At 46.0% G+C, this 22,385-nt stretch overlaps 1 protein-coding gene across 1 annotated transcript in view; it reads left to right on the top strand.

Annotated features, from left to right (window-relative positions):
• Positions 1-12,663: 12,663 nt before the first annotated feature.
• Positions 12,664-22,385, top strand: part of PCDH12 (protocadherin 12) — a 15,042-nt gene continuing 5,320 nt past the window's right edge. The window contains exons 1-3 of the mRNA XM_007939058.2: positions 12,664-15,537; positions 18,943-19,040; positions 21,688-21,839. Coding sequence (XP_007937249.1) covers positions 12,664-15,537; positions 18,943-19,040; positions 21,688-21,839 — 3,124 coding nt within the window. The remainder of the gene's footprint in view (positions 15,538-18,942; positions 19,041-21,687; positions 21,840-22,385) is intronic.

The raw sequence follows: 22,385 nt of genomic DNA, 5'->3' as shown, positions 1-22,385 counted from the left end.
TGAGTGAAATAAGTCAATCACAAAAGGACAAATATTGTATTAGTCCATTATTGTAAAAGTCAAGGAAAGGTTTATCTATGGAAGGAAATTTTCTTTGTTGGTTACCAGGGGTGGGAAGGGAGGGAAGGGAACATGGTTAGATAGGTAGAGATAAGTACTGATTTGGGTGAAGAGAAGGGCAATGTACCAAACATGAGTGATCAATATGGTGGCATTGAGGAAGAGAAAAACATAGAAGGATACATGGGAGGTCCAGACAACAAAGATGAACCCTTTTGCACATATAATACTGAATTGTCAGTGAAGGCAAACATGGGTATACAGGTGGATAGATGGGTGGACAGGCTGAACAAGTAGGTATATCTATGAAGCAGGGAGTGTACCCAAGACCACATATAGGGTTGGCAGGCAATGGTCCTATAAGTTTATTTGTATGATCTGAATTCCAAGGTGTACAGGAGAGCTGACAAGGCGCCAGGTTGTAGTCACTTCTTGGTCATAGCCAGCTACCCAGAGGGACCAAATAGTTGAAACTGTGGGCTCAGGACCATAATCACAGGGGACATCAAGTTCAAATGGCATAACATAGTATGCAAAACATTGTTCCACCTCCTACTTTGGCGAGTAGCAACTGGGATCTTAAAAGCTTGCAAGCTGCCATCTAGATGCAACGATAGGTCTCTCCTTGTCCAGAGCAAAGAAGAATGAAGAAAACCAAAAATTCATGGAAACAATTAGTCCTAGCAACTGCATGGACTACACCATGCGATCTGCAGCCTACATGACTATGAGACCAGAAGAACTAGATGGTGCCCGACTACCACTGTCAACCATTTGGAAGGGGATCTATGCAGGAGATCCTGGATAGAGAGGGAGAACAATGTGGAACAAAACTCAAAATCATTTGGAGAAAAAACAAAGGGGGGACCAGGTTTGCTGGTCCAGTAGAGCCTGGTGGAACCACTGAGACTATGGCTCCTAGCTGCCCTTCAGGTCTGGAATTGAAACCACACCTGTGGCTTCCAGCCAAATAAAAGGCATACGAGTTGCACATTTACCTGAGGTAAATACACTCCTTGAAGAGAACAATCATGGGAGAAAGAAGGACTGCTTACGCACAGGGAGACAGCTCAAGGGGCAGGAGTGCATGGAGGGATGGACACAGGGAAGAAGTAACTATGGGGAGGAAGTGGGAGAGGAGCTGTTGCATTGTGGTAAATTGTGGTCAATGTCATGAGACAAAGTGTATGTGAACTACTATATGGAAAGTGAATTTGCTCTGTAAATTTTCACCCAAATCACAACTAAAAAAAAAAAAAAAAAAAAAAAAAAGTGTGTGTGAGAAGAGAGAGAGAGAGAGGTTTGGTTTATATATTAAAAAAAAATCAAACTCACTGTTGTTGAGTCAGTTCAACTCATAGCGACCGCTCCTTGAGTTTCAGAGGTAATATCTCTATGGAAGTAGATTTTTCAATCTTCCCTCTGAGGAGTGGCTGGTGGGTTTGAACCACCAGCCTTCTGGTTAGCAGTCAAGTGCCTTAGGCACTATACCAGCTCCCATGCACACATATATATGTATATATATAAAAGAATTACCCCAAACATGCTCATTCTAGTATTTTGTTGGAAATTGTTATATATATATCAGTGAAATCAGATAAAAGTAAAAGCATTATTTCCACAAAATAATATCTTTATACTTGTGCTATCTTCTTTTATAATTTAGTATATCCCAGGATGTTCCCAATTTTGGCAGCAAAAAGAGGGGGGAAAAAATGGTGTAGCCACCATGGAAAACAGTTTGGCAGTTCTTTCCAAAGTTAAGCCTAGAGTTACCATATGACCCAGCAAAATTCCATTCCTAGGATCCACTACCAAGAGAATTGGAAACATATGTTCATACAAAAACTTGTACACAAATGTTCATAGCAATACTATTCATAATGTCAAAATGTAGAAATAATCCAAAAGTCTAACAACGGATAAATGGATAAACAAAAATGTGGTATATCCATGTACTTGGAATATTATTCAGACACAAAAAGGAATGGAGTATTGATACATGGTATAATGTGGACAAACCTTGAAAACATTATATTAAGTAAAAGATATCAAACAGAAAAGGTCACATATTGTATGATTCCATTTATACAAAATGTGCAGAATAGGCAAATCCATTGAGACAAAAAGTAGATTAATGGTTGCCTGGGTTGGAGGAAGAGGGAATGAGAAGTGACTGCTAATGGATTGTGGGATTTCTTTTTAGAATGATGGAATTAGATAGCATAGTAGTGAAGGTTGTACAACTTTGTGAATAGACTAAATACCACTGAATTATACACTTTGAAAGGATAGATTTTGTGGTATATGAATAGCTCAATAAAAATAATTAGATGTAAAGCATTGTTGTTAGTGCTTAAGTGGAAACTGAGATGTTGGTCTCTGCTCCAAGGAACCATCTAATGTCCCCTAGTGATCTAGTAAACTCTTGCATCCTCTTCATCCTATACTTATCCCCACAGAGAAGTCACTTCCAGAGCTAAGACTCTAAACCAAACATACCGGTTTCTTTCTTTCTTTTTTTTTTTAATTAGGATTTGGGTGAAGATTTACAGAGTAAATTCACTTTTCATACAGCAGTTCACATATACTTTGTCTCATGTCATTGACCAAAATTTACAATGCAGCAGCTCCCCTCCCACTTCCTCCCCATAGTTACCTCCTCCCAAGTGTCCATCCCTTCATACTCTTCTGCACCCTAAGCTATCTCCTTGTGCATAAGCAGCCCTTCCTTCTCCCATGATTGTTCTCTCCAGGGCGTGTGTCTACTTGAGGTAAATGTTTAACTCACATGCCTGTACTTTGTTTGGCTGGAAACCATAGTTGTCAAACATACCGGTTTCTAAAGCTTGTTCTCTTAACCACCACTGCCTCCCAATCAGTGTTGGCTTAATGGGCCAGCAACCTGTGCAGATTCACAGGGCTCTTCCCTTAGAAGGCTCTTATGCTTAGATGGGTCCACGCTTGGTTTAATGCTCTGCTGTGGCTCTCTTGAAAGTCTTAAGTTTTGAACAAGGGGTTCTGCATTTTAATTTTCCATGGGCTTTACAAAGTATGTACCTGGTCCTGCTCCTGCTTCCAGGACAGAAGATAACCAAGTGGACAAATCGGGGCACCTGGGGGTGGAGGTGGGAGCACTCACTTGGCTGGCATAGACAGAAAATTTTTGAAATGCAAATAATCACTCTTAATTTTTCTATAATATAAATCTTGATTGTCATATAACAGGAGACCTAACTACCCTATGATAGATACTGAACATATACCTAAAAATGCAAAGGAAGGAGAGAGAAGCCTCTGAAGCCATTCACTAATATCATTATTCATATTTATTCAAAGGAAATAAAACCCAGGGTAAAAATGCATGGTACCCCTACCTCAAAGTGTTCAGAGAGATCAGATCAAGAATCCTTCTAGATTCCTCCCCAGAGGGACTCAGATGCAAAAATTGAGAGACCCTAAGACCCAGCTCAGGAAATCCCCACAAAGTTAGAGCAGGAGGTGGATTGTGACATCATATTGTGACCTTGTGTCAGAGGTCAGGTGATGGAGAGAATGGAAGAGATCATTTCAGAGCAATGTTAATAATTTAGATGAATGTTTAAATTGGACTCCATATTTAGATTCTAGTTTTGAGGTCAGGGTGAGACAAAGAGAGTTCTAAGAAATTTTGACCTTAAACTCCATAAAAATGACAGACTTTTGTGTTTTTGGTTTCATGTGCCTGATTAGCTCTTTCAATAGACCTTTCCCCATGTGTCCAGCACTGCACTATGCTAAACACAGTGCATGCATTATCTCATTTAAATGCCTGGCAACCTCATGACTTAGGTAATTTTGTCTCCCCATTTTACAGATGAGAAAATTAAGGCACTAAGGTGTAAAGTGGTTATACTAGTGTAATATAGCAGTGGAGCCAAAATTAGGACCAATTCCTTATCAGCCTTATTCTTTCCCATAGCCTATAAGAGGATTAAGGTTTAACAAAAGTACAGAGAGTACAAGATAGTTTGGACCACAAAAATCAAAAGGGAAGGCCCTAGGGAAGCTAGGATTAGTAGGTGAGAATGAGAAGAGAGAGAGAAAGACAGATAGTGACAGAGACAGAGGAAGACAACCCCACCCTCCTGTGTGTCTCCAGGAATACTAGATGAAGGAGTCAGCTAGGAAATGAATGGGGAGGATGGGATGTGTGACTTACATAAGAGTCAGGGCCCAGTCCAGTAAAGAAGTAGGAGTGACGTGGCCGGTAACTATAGGGACTGGCAAGCCTTCCGTCACTGCCTGCATTTATCCCCATTCATTGCTGGCATCCAGTGGGTGCCCTGAGACTTTGCTGGACCCATTCCACCTGCTCAATGTAGACAGCTTCCTTTTCAGTGGCCACCACTCCCAAGCTCCCCTGAGACGAGCCCTTGACACTTGGAGGGGAAAAGCTTTGCCCCAACCCTTGGATAGGATTTCACTGTGGTGAGCCTCAACCCCTGCACAGAAATATCATTGAATTCCTGCTGGTTTCTTATCATTGTGTGTTTGCTCACTAAATCTTAAAAATTTACTATTATCATGTGGGAATCTGCAAAAATTTTTTCTACACTTTCAAAAACTTAGAAAGCCACGACACTAGAAGCAAAATTACATGTAGCTAACAGAGTACTACTATGTCCCAGGCCTTGCTCTTGTTATGTGTTTGACCTAGCTAAACTTCTCAGCAGGAGGCCTGGTAGCACCGTGATTAAAGCACTTGACTGCTAACTAAAAGGTCAGGAGTTCAAACTCATCAGCCACTCACAAAGGAAAGATGTGGCAGTGTGCTTTCATAAAGATTACAACTTTGGAAACTCTATGGGGCAGTTCTACTCTGTCCTAAAAGGTCACTATCAGTTGGGATGGACTTGATGGCAATGGGTTTGGTTTTTGGTTTGGAAACTCTCTCTCCAAATTTATAGCAGCCCTATAACATAGTTAGCTCTGGTGGCATAGTGCCTAAGGCATTTGACTGCTAATCCGAAGGCTGGCAATTCAACCCACCAGTCACTCCTCAAAAGGTAGATTGGGCGATCTACTTCTATAGAGATACCACCTTGGAAACCCAAGGAGGGGCTGCTATGAGTCACACTGACTCACCTGCAGTGAGTTATAACACAGTTAGCATCATCATCGTCATAATCAAGCCCATTTTGAAGCAAAGGCAACTGATCCCAGAAAGGTTAAATGACTTGCTACTGTGACACAGTTGGTAAATGATGGAGCCAGGAGTCCTGAGCCCACATCCTTAACCCCAGTGTTATACGTAGACCAAGTTAATACTTTGCTCAAGGAAAGTAGTCAGTTGGGTCTCTAAGAAAAAACCACTGGACCAACCGTGTGACTAGCTTCCCTGGTCAGTGTGGCCCAAACAATGCCTCAGGTCATCCCAGAGTTATACAAAACAGACTCCTAAAAAGGTTTCAGGTGGCTGACAGTACAAAATGTTTTTCTGTGCTTCTGATTCAAGGTAAAATTTGATTTACAATAATGGGCACAGAATGATCATGTTTATACTTGCAACCTGGCATTTTATTATTATTCCCCTGAATAACAATGAAAAGAGTTTTGTAACCCCAAGGTAACATGAGCCTGTAAGAAGGAGAGAGGGGTGAGATTTAGCAGCGGCTGCTATCATAAATCAGTGTGCGGCTGTTTCTCTCACAGCTCCAGGCTCAACTCCTGGCTGTCATAAACTTATAAAGGGAAGTCCCATGAGAATTTATGTAAGGATGGGAAGACTCATTTTCCTTCCTGCAAAAGCCCTTCCAAAGCAAGGAAAGAATTAGGCTGATTAGAGAAAAGAAGAAAGAAAACCCAACCAATGGTTTTATAGGAAAGGAAAATGTAGGTCAACTTGAGCTATTTCCCTTGTCAAAATATGAATTGACCTTGTAAATAGAGAGGAACACGCTGAATACCACTAAATAAATGAGTGGCCAGATGACTGAATAAATTAATGAATGAGTGTGATGCAGGATTCCTCCGGGGTGGTTCTTTCAGGGTGAGAACAGTTCGATCCTGGAGTCGCCCAGAAATGCTGAATACATAACAAGGCCAATCAACACAGTCAGCTTCTGAATATTCATGCACAGATGATGCTCCCAGCCAATATGTTTGATTTTGATGTTTACTGATAGATTGTCAAATTCACTGTGCAAACCAACATTCTAAAAAAAGAGCGAGAAGAAAATTTTAAAAGAAAGAAAGAAAGAAGAAACTTGTGTTGAGAGCATCCGTTATTTCTGGATAGCATTGTCGTATGAAAACATTTGTACTAAAAAAGTACTTTTTGTTTATCTGAAATTCAAATTTAACTGGGCACTCTATTTTTTATTTGCTAAATCTGGCAACCCTATTTCTTGGCCAGTAACCCTATGCAGAGGAGAGAGCTGAGAACAGTTTCTAGGGGACGGTACTATACCTGGGGGGTCGGAAGAAAGAAAAACCAAAGGAGGAGTTGGAGAAGCAGGTAAGAGTCCGCAGAAACATATAGAGAGAAACAGGGGAGTAGAGCGCTTCTGACTGGGAGTGACACCGGTGGGAGGGAGGTGGGAGTGAGGAGGAGGATGAGTAAGAAAGACGCGATAGTATGGAGTTTAGCCCTTAAAAGGCTGCTCGTGCTTATAACAGCGAGTCCTCCTTCAGAGGCAGTATCACTACGGAAGTAGATTGCCCCATCTTCCTTCCGATGAGTGGCTGGTGGGTTTGAACCGTCTGCCTTCTGGTTAGTAGTCAAGTGCCTTAGGCACTAGGCTACCAGAAGTTCTGCTCATGCTGCTGAGAAATTCTAAATCAGTGGTTCTCAATGAGGCAAGGGTGGAGACAGAGTGTTCATGTCAGAACCATCTGGAATGTATTAGGATTAAAATCTACATTCCAGAACTATGCTCCCTTTCCCTCTGATGGCTGCAGAGAGAGGCGTGTATGTGTAACCCTTATCAACTCAGAACTCATGTGGTGCAGTTTTGGGGCCATGTTGTGGGTGCTAAGACACAAAACAAGCTTTGAAAATAACAAATTTTTTCTTGGAAATTATGACCAAGAAACCGAACTCATTGCCATCCAGTCAATTCCGACTCATAGCGGCCCCCACTGGGTTTTGGAGGCGGTAAATCTTTAAGGAAGTAGATTGCCCCATCTTCCTTCCGTGGAGCAGTGGGTTTGAACCACCAACCTTAGCAGTTAAATGCCTTAGGCACTATGTCACCAGTACTCCCTTGAAAATCACAGGAAGCAAATCCAAATTCATAGTCCCTCTCACCTCCAGTCTAGTTCCTTCACAACCTCTGCTGTTCTCCAGTGTACCCCTCTCCATAACTCCCTCTATCTTCAGCAATCTTCCCCCCATTTCTTTTTCCTTTTATTATGTAGACTAATTTAGCCTTCCTTTACAGCAAAGTTTCACCAATTCCCTAAATCTGTCCCAAATGACTAAAAGTTGAACGCTTTTAGAAGAAGTAGAGGAAATTGAGCTGGCCGTTGAAGAGTTTTCTTTGGCGGGCTCGGGAAGGGAAAGCCATGCACTTTATTTTTGTCCTGTCCTGTTTTTTTTTTTTTTTCCTTGAACCTTTTATTATGTTTTAGGAGAAAGTTTACACAGTAAGTTAGTTTCCCATTCAACAGTTTATACAGAAATTATTTTGTGACGTTGACTGCTATCTCCACAATGTGTCCTCACTTTCCCCATTTCCACTCTGCCTTCCCTGTCCTTCCTGTCCTTCCAGTTTCCCCTCCTCTTCTTTGTGTTCTCTTCTCTTCATTGCTTTTGGGCAATTATTGCCCCTTTGGTCTGCTATGATTGATTGTTTTAAACAGCACATGCTTCACAGGTGTTATTTCTTTTATAGGCCAATCTATTATTTGCCTGAAAGGTGACGGTGACCTCCACAAGTGATTTCAATTCCAGGTTAAAAGGGCGTCTTAGGGTTTTAGTCTAAGAGGTTCCTTCAGTCTGTATCAGTCCAGAACATCTGGTCTTTTTTTTTTTTTTTATGAGTTTGAGTTTTGTTGTGCATTTTTCTCCCATTCTAACCAGGATTTTCTATTGTGTCCCTCATCAGAGTGGTAACCAGGCACCATCTAGTTCTGTTCACTGTTCATGATTCACTGTTGTGTTCACTGGTTCCTGTTCCCCCTCCACTCCTTAGCCCATTCCTATAGATAAGGACCCAAGTATAAGCAGCATCAAAGTTGGGGTGAGCAAGGCCTTCGTGTACCAACCCCATCCCAGCCCTCCTTTTAAAAATATTTTGGACTGTGGTATAAGAAAAGTTCCTCTATTCCTTCAAACCTATTTTTAAAACTGAGGGTGATGAAGCCTTTTCAGACCAATTTCAGAGATGGCTCCATTCAGCCCTCGGCAAGTGATTGCTAAAGAGCCACTAACCCTGCAGCCAAAAAGGAGAAGCAGTTTGTGGACTGGGGTGCTCAATCCAGAAGTAATCAGTTTTCAAAGGCCTGGTTTCTTGTTTCTTGGGTTTAGAGTCTTAAAAAGGGGTATCTTAGCTTCATGTCCCCAACATGGAAAAAATTTAAAATAAGACAATCACTTATAAAATTCAAATTTAAACTTTCTTGTGACCTCTGAATACTGGGAGTCTAGTTTTTGCATCCATGGACCCACTCAAGGCAACACAACACACAACACACACACACACACACACACACACAGAGGCACATATATAACAATAGCCTTTTGGAAATACTAACGTTAACACAGACAAAATTATGAATTTCCTAAGTCCTTCTCTGGGCATTGGTTTATGTTAGGTTTCCCATCAAGAGACACGACTCTCGTTTGTATGTGGCTTCTTCTGTTGTGTTCTGTGCACATCTTGGGTCCAGAGATAGGAATATCTGTGAGCCCCAGCACTCACCTCCTGTCTGGGTGACTGTGTCCCATCAGTGCCTCCATGCATTTTCCTCTGCCATTGGCCACCAGATGGCACTCTGGAAGCATTCTTACCAGGAGACTTTTCTACACCAAAGCTCCCAGGAATCACTTCTAATTTGACCTCCTTCCCTTCTCGCTGTTCCTTCAGATTCATTTCCCAGAGCTCAGCAAGAAGGGGCTTTCTGAAAATTGAATCTTCGTGATCTTGGGCAAGTTACCTAACCCTTTGTGTTTGAGCTTCTCCATCCTGATGGCCTAGTTGTGAGGGTGGCATGAGATGATGCAGGTAACACACTTAGGACAAGGCTCGGAATGTGGAAATGTGGCTGCTCTTCTGATCCTGCTTATAGCCCTTCAGAAGCCCCCCCACCCCTTGGCCTTCAGGACAAGGCCCAAATCCTTAGCAAAGGACCTCAGACCTTCCATCGTGTGCAGGCCACCTCCCTCCTCACTCTGCCACCAAATACTTGCAGCTCTGTAAGGAGCCAGTTCACCCACCTCTAGTCAGCTCATTCTGCTCTCTGCCTGCTTTGCCTCTCCCCTGCCCACCCACCATCTTCTGGTTAATTCCTCCCTGTCCTTCAGGATGTAGCTGTGTGTCCTCCATGAGGAGCCTTCCCTGACCCCCAGGCCTGAATTCAGAGCCACTCTCATTACACTGTAAGTCCCTTGGAGGTTACTTTGTCTTGTACATAGCTCGGCACGTAGTAGGATGAATGAGGTTGTCATGTGGACTGACTGTCACCATAGGACAACAAGCAGGAGCTATGTCTCTGAGCTCTGAGTGCTGCTTAGCAGCCAGGGAGCAAGAGGCTGGCTTCCCACAAGCACAGGCAGTACCCTGCCAGAGCCCAACCTCAGAGAGGCCTGGGAATGAGCTTTTCTGGCCAAAGAGGCAAAGAAAAAAGCGATAGACAAGGCAAGACCATCTTTACCAGGAATAAACCCTGGAAAATTGTTTTTGTTGTTAATGTGCCATCGAGTGGCACCTGACTCATAGCAACCCCTCCTTGGGTTTCCCAGGTAGTTTCACTATGGAAGTAGATTGCCCAACCTTCCTTCTGAGGAATGGCTGGTAGGTTTGAACCACTAGTCTTCAAGTTAACAGTCAAGTGTCTCAGGCACTACATACCAGAGCTCCCCCTGGAAAATAATGAACAGTAAAATAATAGTTCCATGTACTGAGTGGTTTCTTTGTGCCAGGCTCTAGGCTGAGCCCATTGTGTGTATCATCTCATTGACTCCTTACAGTGAACTCATGAGGTGGATAACATTAGTCTCACTTTACAGAAAAGGAAGCTGAAGCTCAGAGAGGTTTGGTGACTTGTGTGACATCTCAGAGCTTGTGAGTGGACTGTCTCCAGAGTCAAGTGGGGGAAATACTTCCGGGGTTCAGGGCCATTGCTGTGGTTCTTGAGCTTCAGTGAGATGGCTGGGAAACCTGAGGTGCAGAATATTGAAAGGACAGGGCTGTGAAGAAAAGACAGACAGAAGGAAGGGAGCTCAACTATGCAGACTCAAATGGTCCTTAGGCCCAGGGCATTCCCTTTGCTACCCATGTCCTGATGGCCATAGGCTCCATGCCAAAAAGCCTTGCTGATTAGGGTCACTTGGATCCAAATAGGGTACCTATGCCCCCAAGGGTTCAGGTGCAAAGACCCATCTAAGGAAGCTGGCTCTTCGCCATCACCTCAAACGCTTTACAGACCTCTGGAATCAATCTCTAGGTGGGGCGAAGGCTGGGAAAATATGGGGACTGTGGGCAACAGACTAAGGAAGGAAATGAAAAGCAACAAGGCCAGCTCAAAGGCAACCCCAAGCAAACTGCTACCTGCCCCCCTTGTGGGCCTCATCTCTGTGAGAAAGTAAGTGGGAGGGAGGGAACACCAAAAAACATCTAGGGGGTTCTGGGGTAGGGCAGCAAGGGAGTCATAGGTCAAGAAAGTCTGTCATAAACAGAAATGGGGAGCAAAGAATTGGAGGAAAGAAGGGAAAGACACAGATGAAAAGGAGAAGAAGGTGTGGGAGAGGGAAAAGTATAAAATTCTCTGAGACAGAGGAATGGGAGGCTGGGGCTTCCCCAGACAGTGGCTCAGGCTGGACCAGGCACACAGAACAATAGACCATGAGGCTGGGGGAAGCAGGAAGGGGAGGGCAGGGGAGCCACACAATCAGGTCAGGGAAGTCTTTGAGGCTTCCCGAACCAAAGCAGTGGGCACCCATATGGATCAGTGTGGGCAGATATTGCCCCAGGGGCAGCAGCAGATTACCCAATAAGCAAGATAAGAACAGGTTTACTTGTGCTTAGTTACTGCTAATCTATAGTGAACAATTTTACCACATGATGTGGTGAAAACATGTAAAACTCTTCACTACAGATTAGGAAGCAAGCACAAGCAAGCCTTTGCTTACTGGGTACTCCAACCCTATCATGGATTGTAAATTTGAAAAGAGGCTTTAATTCTGTAGGAAGGTGCAGTGGGGTTTGGAGAGAGACAGATGCCAGCCATACCTAGAAGCAGAGTCTTCGATGCGGTGAAAAAAATGTGAAATTCTTCACTACAGATTAATAAGTAAACACAAGTAAGCCAGTGCTTATCTTGCTTGTTGGGTACTCCAACATTGCCTCAGGGCAGTGCAAGAGCCAGGAACAGTCACAAAATGGGACAAGCCACAAGGATTTCAGCACCCACCATGAATAATCACATTATTGCCTGCAACTCTGGCAAGGCCCAAGAGAAGGCCCTTCAGGTATCACTTCATTTAATCCTTACAACTTCTTGCAGAAAGGGTGACTGTTGTGATCCCTGTCCCCACTCTGCCAATGAGGTCACAGCGGCCCAGAGAGGTTAAGTGACTTGCCTCAGATGACCCCACTGGTAAGTTTCAACCCTAGGTTTGAACCCTGACAGTTTAGCTCTGAAGGCTGCTCTCTTAACTACAGCTGCTTCCTCATGAGACAAAAATGGGTCAGAGATAAGAACAAGAGGTAAAGTGTGAGAAAAAAGAAAGGAATGAAAGAAGAAGAGGAAAAAATGGGGAGAGATGAAGAAGGGAAGAGAGACAGGCAACTTGGACAGGGGAGCTTCAAGGTTCTCAGCTCACTTTGTGACCAAAGGTTCCTTCCCGTCCCCTCAGCAGCCACCATGCTGTGAGGATAGCACCTTTCCATCCAGCCTGCCCCTGGAGCCAGTCGCATCCTCCTCAGCAGCAGGCCACTCAGCTTCACAGGAAGTGCTCTTTCTCTAATTGGCATTGAAACTCCCAGCCCTCCCTTTTCCTGTAGGTGGGGTTTCCATAGGAAAAAGCTGCTTCTCTATTTCCCCAGCCTAGCAACTGTTTGGAAGTCAAATCCCCACATCCTGCTCTGTGTCAAACCCTCCTTGGGCCGGCTTTTGTCCATCACTTGCTGAAGTAGACCAACTGGTGCCTGGTGCGGGGCCTCCCCTGGCAATTCTACTTCATTGGTGCTTGGACCTCTCAGATCTTTTCAGATGAAGATGGCCTTGCCTGGGAATCCTGCTTGTTCCATCATCATCTAACTATGGGACGAGGCTGTAGCAGTGGGTTTGGGGGCAGGAGAACAGAGCTAATCCAGCCATCCAGGAAACACTGGAGGACTTGACCAGCCTTTAAAGGACTCTAGTGGTTTCTGAATCTAGCCCACTCTGGCGGTAAGCATGATGCAACTTCTGCAGCTTCTGCTGGGGCTTTGGGGGCCAGGTGGCTACTTGTTCCTTACAGGGGATTGTCAGGAGGTGGCTACTCTCACTGTGAAATACCAAGTATGGGAGGAAGTGCCATCCGGCACTGTGATAGGGAAGCTGTCCCAGGAACTGGGCTGGGAGGAGAGGCCATCAGGGGCCACCTTTCAGGTCTTGCAGCTGCCTCAAGTGCTCCCCATTCAGGTGGATGCTGAGGACGGCTTGCTCAGCACAGGGCGGCGGCTAGACCGAGAGCACCTCTGCCGGCAGCGGGATCCCTGTCTGGTTTCCTTTGACGTGCTTGCCACAGGGGATTTGGCTCTGATCCACGTTGAAATCCAGGTGCTAGACATCAATGACCACCAGCCACAGTTTCCCAAAGGAGAACAGGAGCTGGAAATCTCTGAGAGTGCCTCTCTGCACACTCGGATCCCTCTGGACAGGGCTGTTGATCCAGACACTGGCCTCAACACGTTGCACTCATACACCCTATCTCCCAGCGAGCATTTTGCCCTAGATGTCATCGTGGGGCCAGATGAGACCAAATATGCAGAACTAGTGGTAGTGAAGGAGCTGGACCGGGAAATTCACTCATTTTTTGATCTGGTGCTAACTGCCTATGATAATGGGGACCCCCCCAAGTCAGGTACTAGCTTGGTCAAGGTCAATGTTCTGGACTCCAATGACAATAGCCCTGTATTTGCTGAGAGCTCCCTGGCACTAGAAATCCAGGAAGATGCTGTCCCTGGTACTCTTCTCATAAACCTGACTGCCACGGACCCTGACCAAGGCCCCAATGGGGAGGTGGAGTTTTTCCTCAGCAAGCATGTGCCTTCTGAGGTGCTAGACACCTTCAGTATTGATGCCAAGACGGGCCAGCTCATTCTGCGTCAACCTCTAGACTATGAGAAGAATCCTGCCTATGAGGTGGATGTCCAGGCAAGAGACCTAGGTCCCAATCCCATCCCAGCCCATTGCAAAGTTCTCATCAAGATTCTGGATGTCAATGACAATGCTCCAAGCATCCATGTCACATGGGCCTCCCAGTCACCAATGGTATCAGAAGCTCTTCCCAAGGATAGTTTCATTGCTCTTGTCATGGCAAATGACTTAGACTCCGGCAACAATGGTCTGGTCCACTGCTGGCTCAACCAAAAGCTGGGCCACTTCAGGCTGAAAAGGACCAATGGCAACACATATATGCTGCTAACCAATGCCATGCTGGACAGAGAACAGTGGCCTGAATATACCCTCACTCTGTTAGCCCAGGACCAAGGGCCCCAGCCCTTATCGGCCGAGAAACAGCTCAGCATTCAAATCAGTGATGCCAACGATAATGCACCTGTATTTGAGAAGAGCAGGTATGAAGTATCCACTCGGGAAAACAATCTACCCTCTCTTCACCTCATCACTGTCAAGGCTCATGATGCAGACTTGGGCATTAATGGAAAAATCTCATACCGCATCCAGGACTCCCCAGTTTCTCACTTGGTAGCTATTGATGCAGACACAGGAGAGGTCACTGCTCAGAGGACACTGGACTATGAACAGATGGCCAGCTTTGAGATCCGGGTGATCGCAGAAGATAGGGGGCAGCCCCAGCTCGCATCCCATGTCTCTATGTGGGTCAGCCTCCTGGATGCCAATGACAATGCCCCAGAAGTGATTCAGCCTGTGCTCACCAATGGAAAAGCTAGCCTCTCAGTACTTGTAAATGCCTCCACAGGCCACCTTCTGGTGCCCGTTGAGACTCCCAATGGCTTAGGTCCAATAAATGCTGATATACAACCACCAGCCACCCACGGTCCTCGGCCATTCCTTTTGGCAACCATTGTGGCAAGAGATGCAGACTCAGGGGCCAATGGAGAGCTCCTCTATAGCATTCAGAGGGGTAACAAAGCTTGCCTCTTTGTCCTCAGCCCCCACCTGGGGCATCTGTTCATCAATGTCACCAATGCCAGCAGCCTCATTGGAAGTGAATGGGAGCTGGAGATAGTGGTGGAGGACCATGGCAGTCCCTCCTTGCAGACTCAAGCCCTATTGAGGGTCACGTTCGTCACCAGTGTAGACCATCTGAGGGACTCAGGCCGTGAGCCTGGGGTTCTGAGCACATCAATGTTGACTGTGATTTGCCTGGTAGTACTGCTGGCCATCTTCGGGTTGATCTTGGCTCTTGTCATGTCCATCTGCCGGACAGAGAAGAAGGACAGCCGGGCCTACAACTGTCGGGAGGCTGAGTCCACCTACCGCCACCAGCCCAAGAGGCCCCAGAAACACATTCAGAAGGCAGACATCCATCTTGTGCCTGTGCTCAGGGGCCAGGTGGATGAGCCCTGTGAAGTCGGACAGCCCCACAAAGACACAGGCAAGGAAGCAAATATGGGTGAAGGCTGGGACCCTGGCCTACAGGCCCCATTTCACCTCACTCCCACCCTGTACAGGACCCTGCGTAACCAAGGCAACCTGGGAACACTAGCTGAGAGCCAGGAGGTGCTGCAGGACACAGTCAACCTCCTTTTCAACCACCCCAGGCAGAGGAATGCCTCCCGGGAGAATCTGAACATTCCTGAGCCCCAGCCCACAATGGACCAGCCACGCTCAAGGCCCCCAAAGGCTGCAGGTAACCCCATTGGGAGACTGCCTGGAGACCAAGGCACTGGGGAGGCTCCACTGAGCCCAGCAGCCTCCTCTGCAACCCTGAGACGGAAGCGGAATCTCAATGGCAAAGTGGCCCCTGAGAAAGAGTCAGGTCCCCGTCAGATCCTGCGGAGCCTGGTCCGGCTGTCTGTGGCTGCCTTCGCAGAACGGAATCCCGTGGAGGAGCTCACCATGGATTCTCCTCCTGTTCAGGTATCTCAGATGTGGGCAATCCCTTCCTGGTCACCTCCTGACCACCAACAATGGTCCTATTACCATCACGTTCCTTTTATCCATAACTTTATGGTGTATGGTGTGGCAGTGGCTCAGGGCACAGTTCTGGTGTCAACAGCACTTACTACCTGTGTGATCCTAGGCAAATCACTCATTGTCTCTGAGGCTTAGTCTCCTTATCTGTAAAATAGGGATGATAGAAAGAGTTCCATCTTGTAGAGTTGTCTGAGGATTTCATCAGTCAGTCCCTATAAAGTATTTACTCATGGTGACTGGCACATAAAGATACAGCAAAGGTAGTGATTAAAACCACAAGCTTTGGAGCAAGGCTGCCTGGGTTCAAATCCTGGCTCTACCTCCTCCAAGCTTCTGTGTTGAGGATGTTGATATTAACAGCATCCACCTTCTAAGTTTACTGTGAAAATAAAATAAGTGAATGAACTTAATGCTCTTGGAACAGTGTCTGGAAGGCAAGTGCTCAGCAAGTGGTTAATTACTATTACTTCTGCAAAGCACTTCTTCATATCCACTGCTCTCATCTCATCTGGGCAACATCCTTATGAAGTAGGCAGGCATGGGCATCATTGCACTGGCACAGGAGTTGCATTTGACTTGCCTAAGATTCTATAGCTCATGGGGGGGTGCAGTGGAAATAGCCTTGGCACTTGGAAGTTAGGCAGACCTCAGTTCAAACTTCAGCATAGTGGCTTAAGAGTTGCGTGACCTTGGACAAGTCTTTCAACATATGAGCTTCATGTGGCATAGTGACTAAGGCATTTGACTGCTAGCCAGAAGGCTGGCGGTTCAAACCCACCAGCCACTCCTTGGAAGGAAGACTGGGGCAATCTACTTCCATAGAGATACTGCCTCAGAAACTGAAGGAGGGGTCACTATGAGTTGGATTCAACTTGAAGGCAGTGAGTTTGGTTTTGGGTTTTTTTTTATAAAATGGGGATTATAATGTCAAAATTTCCCTGCAGCTACCTCCCAGGAGGGTGTGAGGATTAAATGGGATGATGAACAATAAAAATGTCTAGTGGCTGGGATTTTCTAGGCCCAAATGGGAAATCTTTTTCATGGGTGGTGTCTGATCTCACACCCATATCCACTCCTCTGAACCCCCATATAGTTTTTACTGTGCCAGGCTGCCAGCTCAAGGCACACTTCTGTTTGGTCAGGCGACCAGCTTTGGTTCCAAAGAGCAAGGACATGGCTTTCTCCCCTGACACCCTCCCCAGGAAGCCACCTGGAGTGGGTCCAGCTGCTCTCATAGGAGTCTTGCCCTGGGCATTCATTCATTCATTCAGCAAGTGCTTATTGGATGAGCTCTTTATGTCAAACACTCTGCTGGTTGCTGGTGAATAGAGGCATTAGAGAGAGGCCTTGTAGGTGACCTAACTGGGGTGACAGAAAGAAAGGTGCCCATTTGGAAGTTACTGGAAGGTAAGAGGCAGTTTGCCCAATGTGCATGTCTCTTGGGTGCTGCACAGCGCCGCAGGGGAGTCAGGGCACTAGGTTTCATTCCAGCCCTGCCACTATTTGCTATGTAACCCCTGTGAGCCTTAGTTTCCACATCTGCAAAATGGGTATAATAATATCTCTTCCCTGGGTTATATTAAGGATTAAATGAGATTGTATAGCACTTGATAAGTTATTAAGTGCTTGTTATGGGATCTATTAATAAGGTTAATATGCTTTGGCTCATTTCATCCTCATAACCACCATACGACCCAGGTTTCATTATTATTCCTTTTTTTGTCACTGAGGATTCTGAGGTTCAGAATGCTCAATTAATTCCTCAAGGTCACACAGATAGGAACTGGAGAACAGGCAGACTCAGGATTTGAAGCTGAGTCTGACTGTCCCCAGAGTCTGGGTTCTGTGAAATGACCGTTGGTGACAGTGCCCAGCGCAGGGCTGGGTATCCTGAAATGTCAGCTGTCATTCAGGCAAAGGCTTCCAGTGCCTTAGGAGGGCTTCTGGGGCTGGGCCAGGGGTTTAGGGATTGGGATCTGCCCTGAGGTGGGCAATGGGACCCTGACCTTCCCTAGTCATAGTAAAACCCCAATCCTGGCCACCCCTTGTTCTAACTCTCCTCTGAGGTAGCACTTCCTGCCTCTGGCTGCCCAGAGGGGCAGAGTAGGCCACCCCAGGGAGGAGTGACATGGACACAGGAAGCAGAGGTAGCATTTCCTAGGGTAATAACCCAAAGTCCTTACATTTACAGAGAACTCCTCATTTTTCCACAACCTTCTGAAGAAGTCTAAGCAGACTCTCTAGCCCTACTTTAGAGACAAGGAAACTGAGAACTGAGGAGGCTCAAAACCCTGCCTGACATTACACAACAAACTAGAAATGGCCTGAACTAGAACTCAGCCTCCTAAGACTTGGCCTGTTGCCTTCTCCCTCACAAGGCCCTGCAGGACCTGGCCATGACATCACGCCCACCCCTATCCCATTCCCCAGCCTTCCTGAAATGCTACCATCTCTTCCGGTCTCTTAGCCTTTCTGCTTTCTGCCTTTTGCCTGAAACCTACCCTTCCCCTTCCCCCAGACCCTCACCCTGACTCCCCACTTACCAAAGTCCTATGGAACCTTCCTGTCTCAACAAAGGTGCTTGGCACAAAGTATGAACTCAATAAACATTTGTGGAAATAAATGAATACTCTCTTGTTCCCCCTCCAAATCAGGTTAGGGGCCCTCCTCTGCTCTCACAGACCCCCATCCTTTCCCAACCACCAGTGCAATCCCCTCTAATAACCACTGCTCCCTGTCTTCCCTGAGAGACTGTGAGTTCCCTGAGGGCAGCCACTGGGTCTTATTCTCATTCTTATTCCCATACCGAGCACAGTGCATGGCACAAACAAACTCTTATTAAATACTTGTTGAAGAAATGAAAGGATAGAGAAATGAATGATTAAATAACACCATTTTGCCTTCTCTGCAACATAGTTATATATCTGGCCACAAAAATCTGCTGAGTGTTTGAATGCTGTTGAAGGGGGAAAATAGCTGTTTTTTTAAGATAATCTTTATCAGAGTAACAATGAATTTATGGTCAGGAAATGTCTTTTTCACCCCCATCCCACAAATTCCTCTGGGAGCAGGTCATGGTGGGGAGTGAAGGGGTGGGGGATGGGCCCAGAGGGTCCACATTTTCTCCTTCAAGCACCCTAATCCTGGGGTGGCATGGTATAACAAGGAACCTGCCCGTACAGGTCCCTGTCTGTGACACCGGGTACCATCCCCCACCTGATCATACAAACATCTGAAAGCTGGAGGAAAGACTATAAAAAGAAAGCACCGGCATTGAAGGAAACATCCGGCGAGGAAGTGTGCTGGGTAGGAATTGTGTGGAGTCAACAGATTTTTCCTGTCTTGTAGCAAATTTCCCAGCTGCTGTCCTTGCTGCATCAGGGCCAATTCCAGCCCAAACCAAACCACCGGGGAAATAAGTACTCGGCCAAGCCCACTGGCGGCAGGTAAGCAGCACATAGCCATGCAGGTTTCTGGAGTCCCCCACCAGCATGGCCCTCACCCTTGGGATCACCTCCATCACATGAGGAAGGGGTGAGCACAGCTCCAGACATTGCTGGGAGAATACAGCAGACAGCGCCCATCCCCCATCCTAGCCAGCTCACTCGCTCTGGTTGACTTTGACTGTATTTATGGTCTTTACAGGACCCAGAGTCACTAAGGAAATGACTTCATCCCCCAGGCTCTGACTATGTCCCCTGGCTACAGAGGTGCTGGGCTATCAGCTTTAAATCTGTAACTTTCAGCTTTCTTTCTCTTGACCTTTAAACATAATATGAAGGCATGATATGAAGGCCCTCTGCTAAGGTCATGGATGTGTGGGTGTGTCCTGGCAATCCTAGAATTGAACAGACTTCAAGAGGACATCTAATCTAACTCCTTCCTGTTACAGATGGAGAGACCGAGGCTCTAAGTAGTGTGATCCAATCCTTTGTAAACTTGGGTTTAGATTATTTCTCATGGCCTCAGTTTACTCATTTGTAAAATGTGGGGCCCAACACTTCCCTTGTAGAGATGTAGAAAGGATGTAATGATCAAATGTATTCTAAGCCAATAGCCCAGTGGCTGGCACTTAGTAGGTGTTACCATAATAAGTCCTTCCCCCTTAAGGTAACTTTGCTCAAGGTCACATAGCAAAGGAGGTGGCAGAGTTGGGACCAGCTCTCAGAGCCCAGGACTCTTGGTTCAGTGCTCTTGCCATACAACTTGTAGCTTCTTTTTAGCAAAAGGTAAGGGTAAGTGCACACACTCAGGGTCACCTGGCCTAGCTTTGCATTCTTACTGAATCACTTAATCCATGGGGAACTTGGGCAAGCTGCATAATTGTTATAAGCCACAGTTTCCTCATTTATAAAATGGGGATGATAACAGGAGAACCTCTTACTGGTGTGAAAGGTTTGAATGAAAAGGTACATTTACCCTGGGAAGCAAAGGCCCAAGTCAGAGTAATTGCTCAATTAACATTGTTAAAAACCAAAAACCAAACTCACTGCTGTCAAGTCGAGTTGACTCACAGTGACCCTATGGAAGTAGATTGCCCAGCTTCCCTCCAAGGAGTGGCTGATGAGTTTGAACCACCAGCCTTCTGGTTAGCAGTCAGATGCCTTAGGCACTAGGCCACCAGAGTCATAAAGTCAATTTCAACTCATAGTGACCCCATATGACTGAGTAGAACTGCCCATAGTTTTCTAAGAAAGTAAGTCTTTCTCCTGCAGAGCTTCTGGGTGAGTTTGAACCACAACCACTTGGTTAGCAGTTGAGCACTTAATTGTTGCACTACAAGGGCTACATCAATCGCCATTAGTTATTACTTACAAGCTTGCCACCTCCCTGCTGATTCCTTCACAGCAGTGGAAATGGCCAAGAGGATCCACAGTCCTTAAAGCCCCTCATGGAGCTGTCCTACCTGTGGGGGAAGAGGGCTACATCTGTGCTGTTATGTCAAGACAGTCCCAGCTGGCCTTCCCTAAGAGATACGGCAAGTTTATGGAAAAGAGCTGTTATCTTAATAGAAGCAGATCACCAGGTCTTTCATTCATGGTACTGTTGGGTGGGTTTGAACCACCAACCTTTGCTTAATAGTCAAGTGCAAACCATTTGCCAATGGAGCAGTTCTACTCTACAACACATGAAGTCACCATAAGTTGAAATCAGCTAGATGGCAACAGGTATTTTGCTTTGGAGGTATGTTTTTAATGTGAAAGGGGGAGCAGGGTGGAGCCCGCAAGACACTGGGATAAGGAAAGTAGAGCCCGAGCACCTTTAGGATGCCTTACCTTAGTTGCATTCTCCACAGACCTACTCTTCTGCCCCAGAATTTGACCTCAAACAGGGAGGAGGGAATATTTGGTCATCCATTGTACAAAATATTTATTACCTATTACGACGTGCCAGGCTGGGAGCTCTGGTAGCATAGTGCCTAAGGCACTTGACTGCTAACCAGACAGCTGGCGGTTCAAACCCACCAGCCACTCCTCGGAAGGAAGATGGGGCAATCTACATTCGTAGTGATACTGCCTCAGAAACCCAAGGAGGGGTCGCTATGAGTCAGGGCCGACTCAACGGCAAGTAATAACATAACATGTGCCAGGCACTGTTCTGAGAGAGTAGGGAATGGGTCAGATAAAAATCCCTGCCCTCACTGGAGGTCACATTTTGATGGATGGCTGAATGACTTTACTGTTCAGCCAAAGTTGACTAAATCCCTCCTACTCTGTGCCATGAGCTGCAAAGGCATTGGAGGAACAATGGTGAGTAATATCAATGCATTCATAGTTACTTCCATTTGTTGAATGCTTAAGAGGTGCCAGGCACTATGCTAAGCCCTTTAAATACAACATCTCATTTTACCCTCACAACAGTCCCAGAGGTGGGTGTTAATTATTATTCCCATTTTACAAATGAGGAAACTGAGATTCAGAATAAACAACAGGGCTGAGATTACATATTCCAGATTGGTCTAACTCTGAAGGCTGGGCTGTATATCCTCTTGGATATGGATAAACAAATGCTGGTGTGAATAGCATGAATGAATGAATGGGATGAGTGAGTCTATGCTTGCATTTCCTCACTAGTGGACTGCTTCCTTTGCAGGAGTCCAGTGCCAGATACAGATGGCCCAGGTGCCAGAGTTGGTGGCCAGGCAGAACTAGACCAGGAGGAAGGGCTCTTGGACCCTGAAGAGGATTTGTCTGTGAAGCAGTTGCTAGAAGAAGAGCTGTCAAGCCTACTGGACCCTCACACAGGTAAGGTCTCCCCATGGTCACTCCAACACTGTTTCTGCCTTCAGAATCCTCATACTCTCAGGTTTCAGGTTCTACTCCAATCCACTGCAGGGAAACACAGCCATTCTTTTTTTAGGGTGGAACACTGGCAATATTTTACTTCCTCTGGAGCCTCGGAAAGTATTCCTTAAAAAAGGAAAGAAAAGAATTGGTCCATTTAAAGACCAGGTTCTACTTTATTAATTTAAAAAGTCATTGTCAGGTGAACAATTACCAAGCTTTTGCTGTATGCTAGGCACTGGGGAAGCATCTTAGACACTTCATCTCACTTAAGATTCCAAACTTCTCTGAGGTATTATTAGCTCCAATTTACAGATGGGTAAACTGAAGCTCAGAGAGGTATAGTGCCCACAGTGATTGAAGAAGGGCTGAAACCTAGCGTAAGTCATTAAGTCATTGATTTGCATCAGGTCCAACCTCATAGCAGGGTAAAACAGTCCCATGTTGTTGTTGTTATATGCCGTCGAGTCGGCCCCGACTCATAGCGACCCCTCCTTGGGTTTCCGA

This window comes from Orycteropus afer, unplaced genomic scaffold (genome assembly GCF_000298275.1).
Source record: "Orycteropus afer afer isolate SDZICR_OR568_19922 unplaced genomic scaffold, OryAfe1.0 scaffold00056, whole genome shotgun sequence".
NCBI lineage: Eukaryota > Metazoa > Chordata > Mammalia > Tubulidentata > Orycteropodidae > Orycteropus > Orycteropus afer.
The sequence above is the reverse complement of the archived record's forward strand: the minus strand, read 5'-3'. Positions and strand labels throughout refer to the sequence as shown.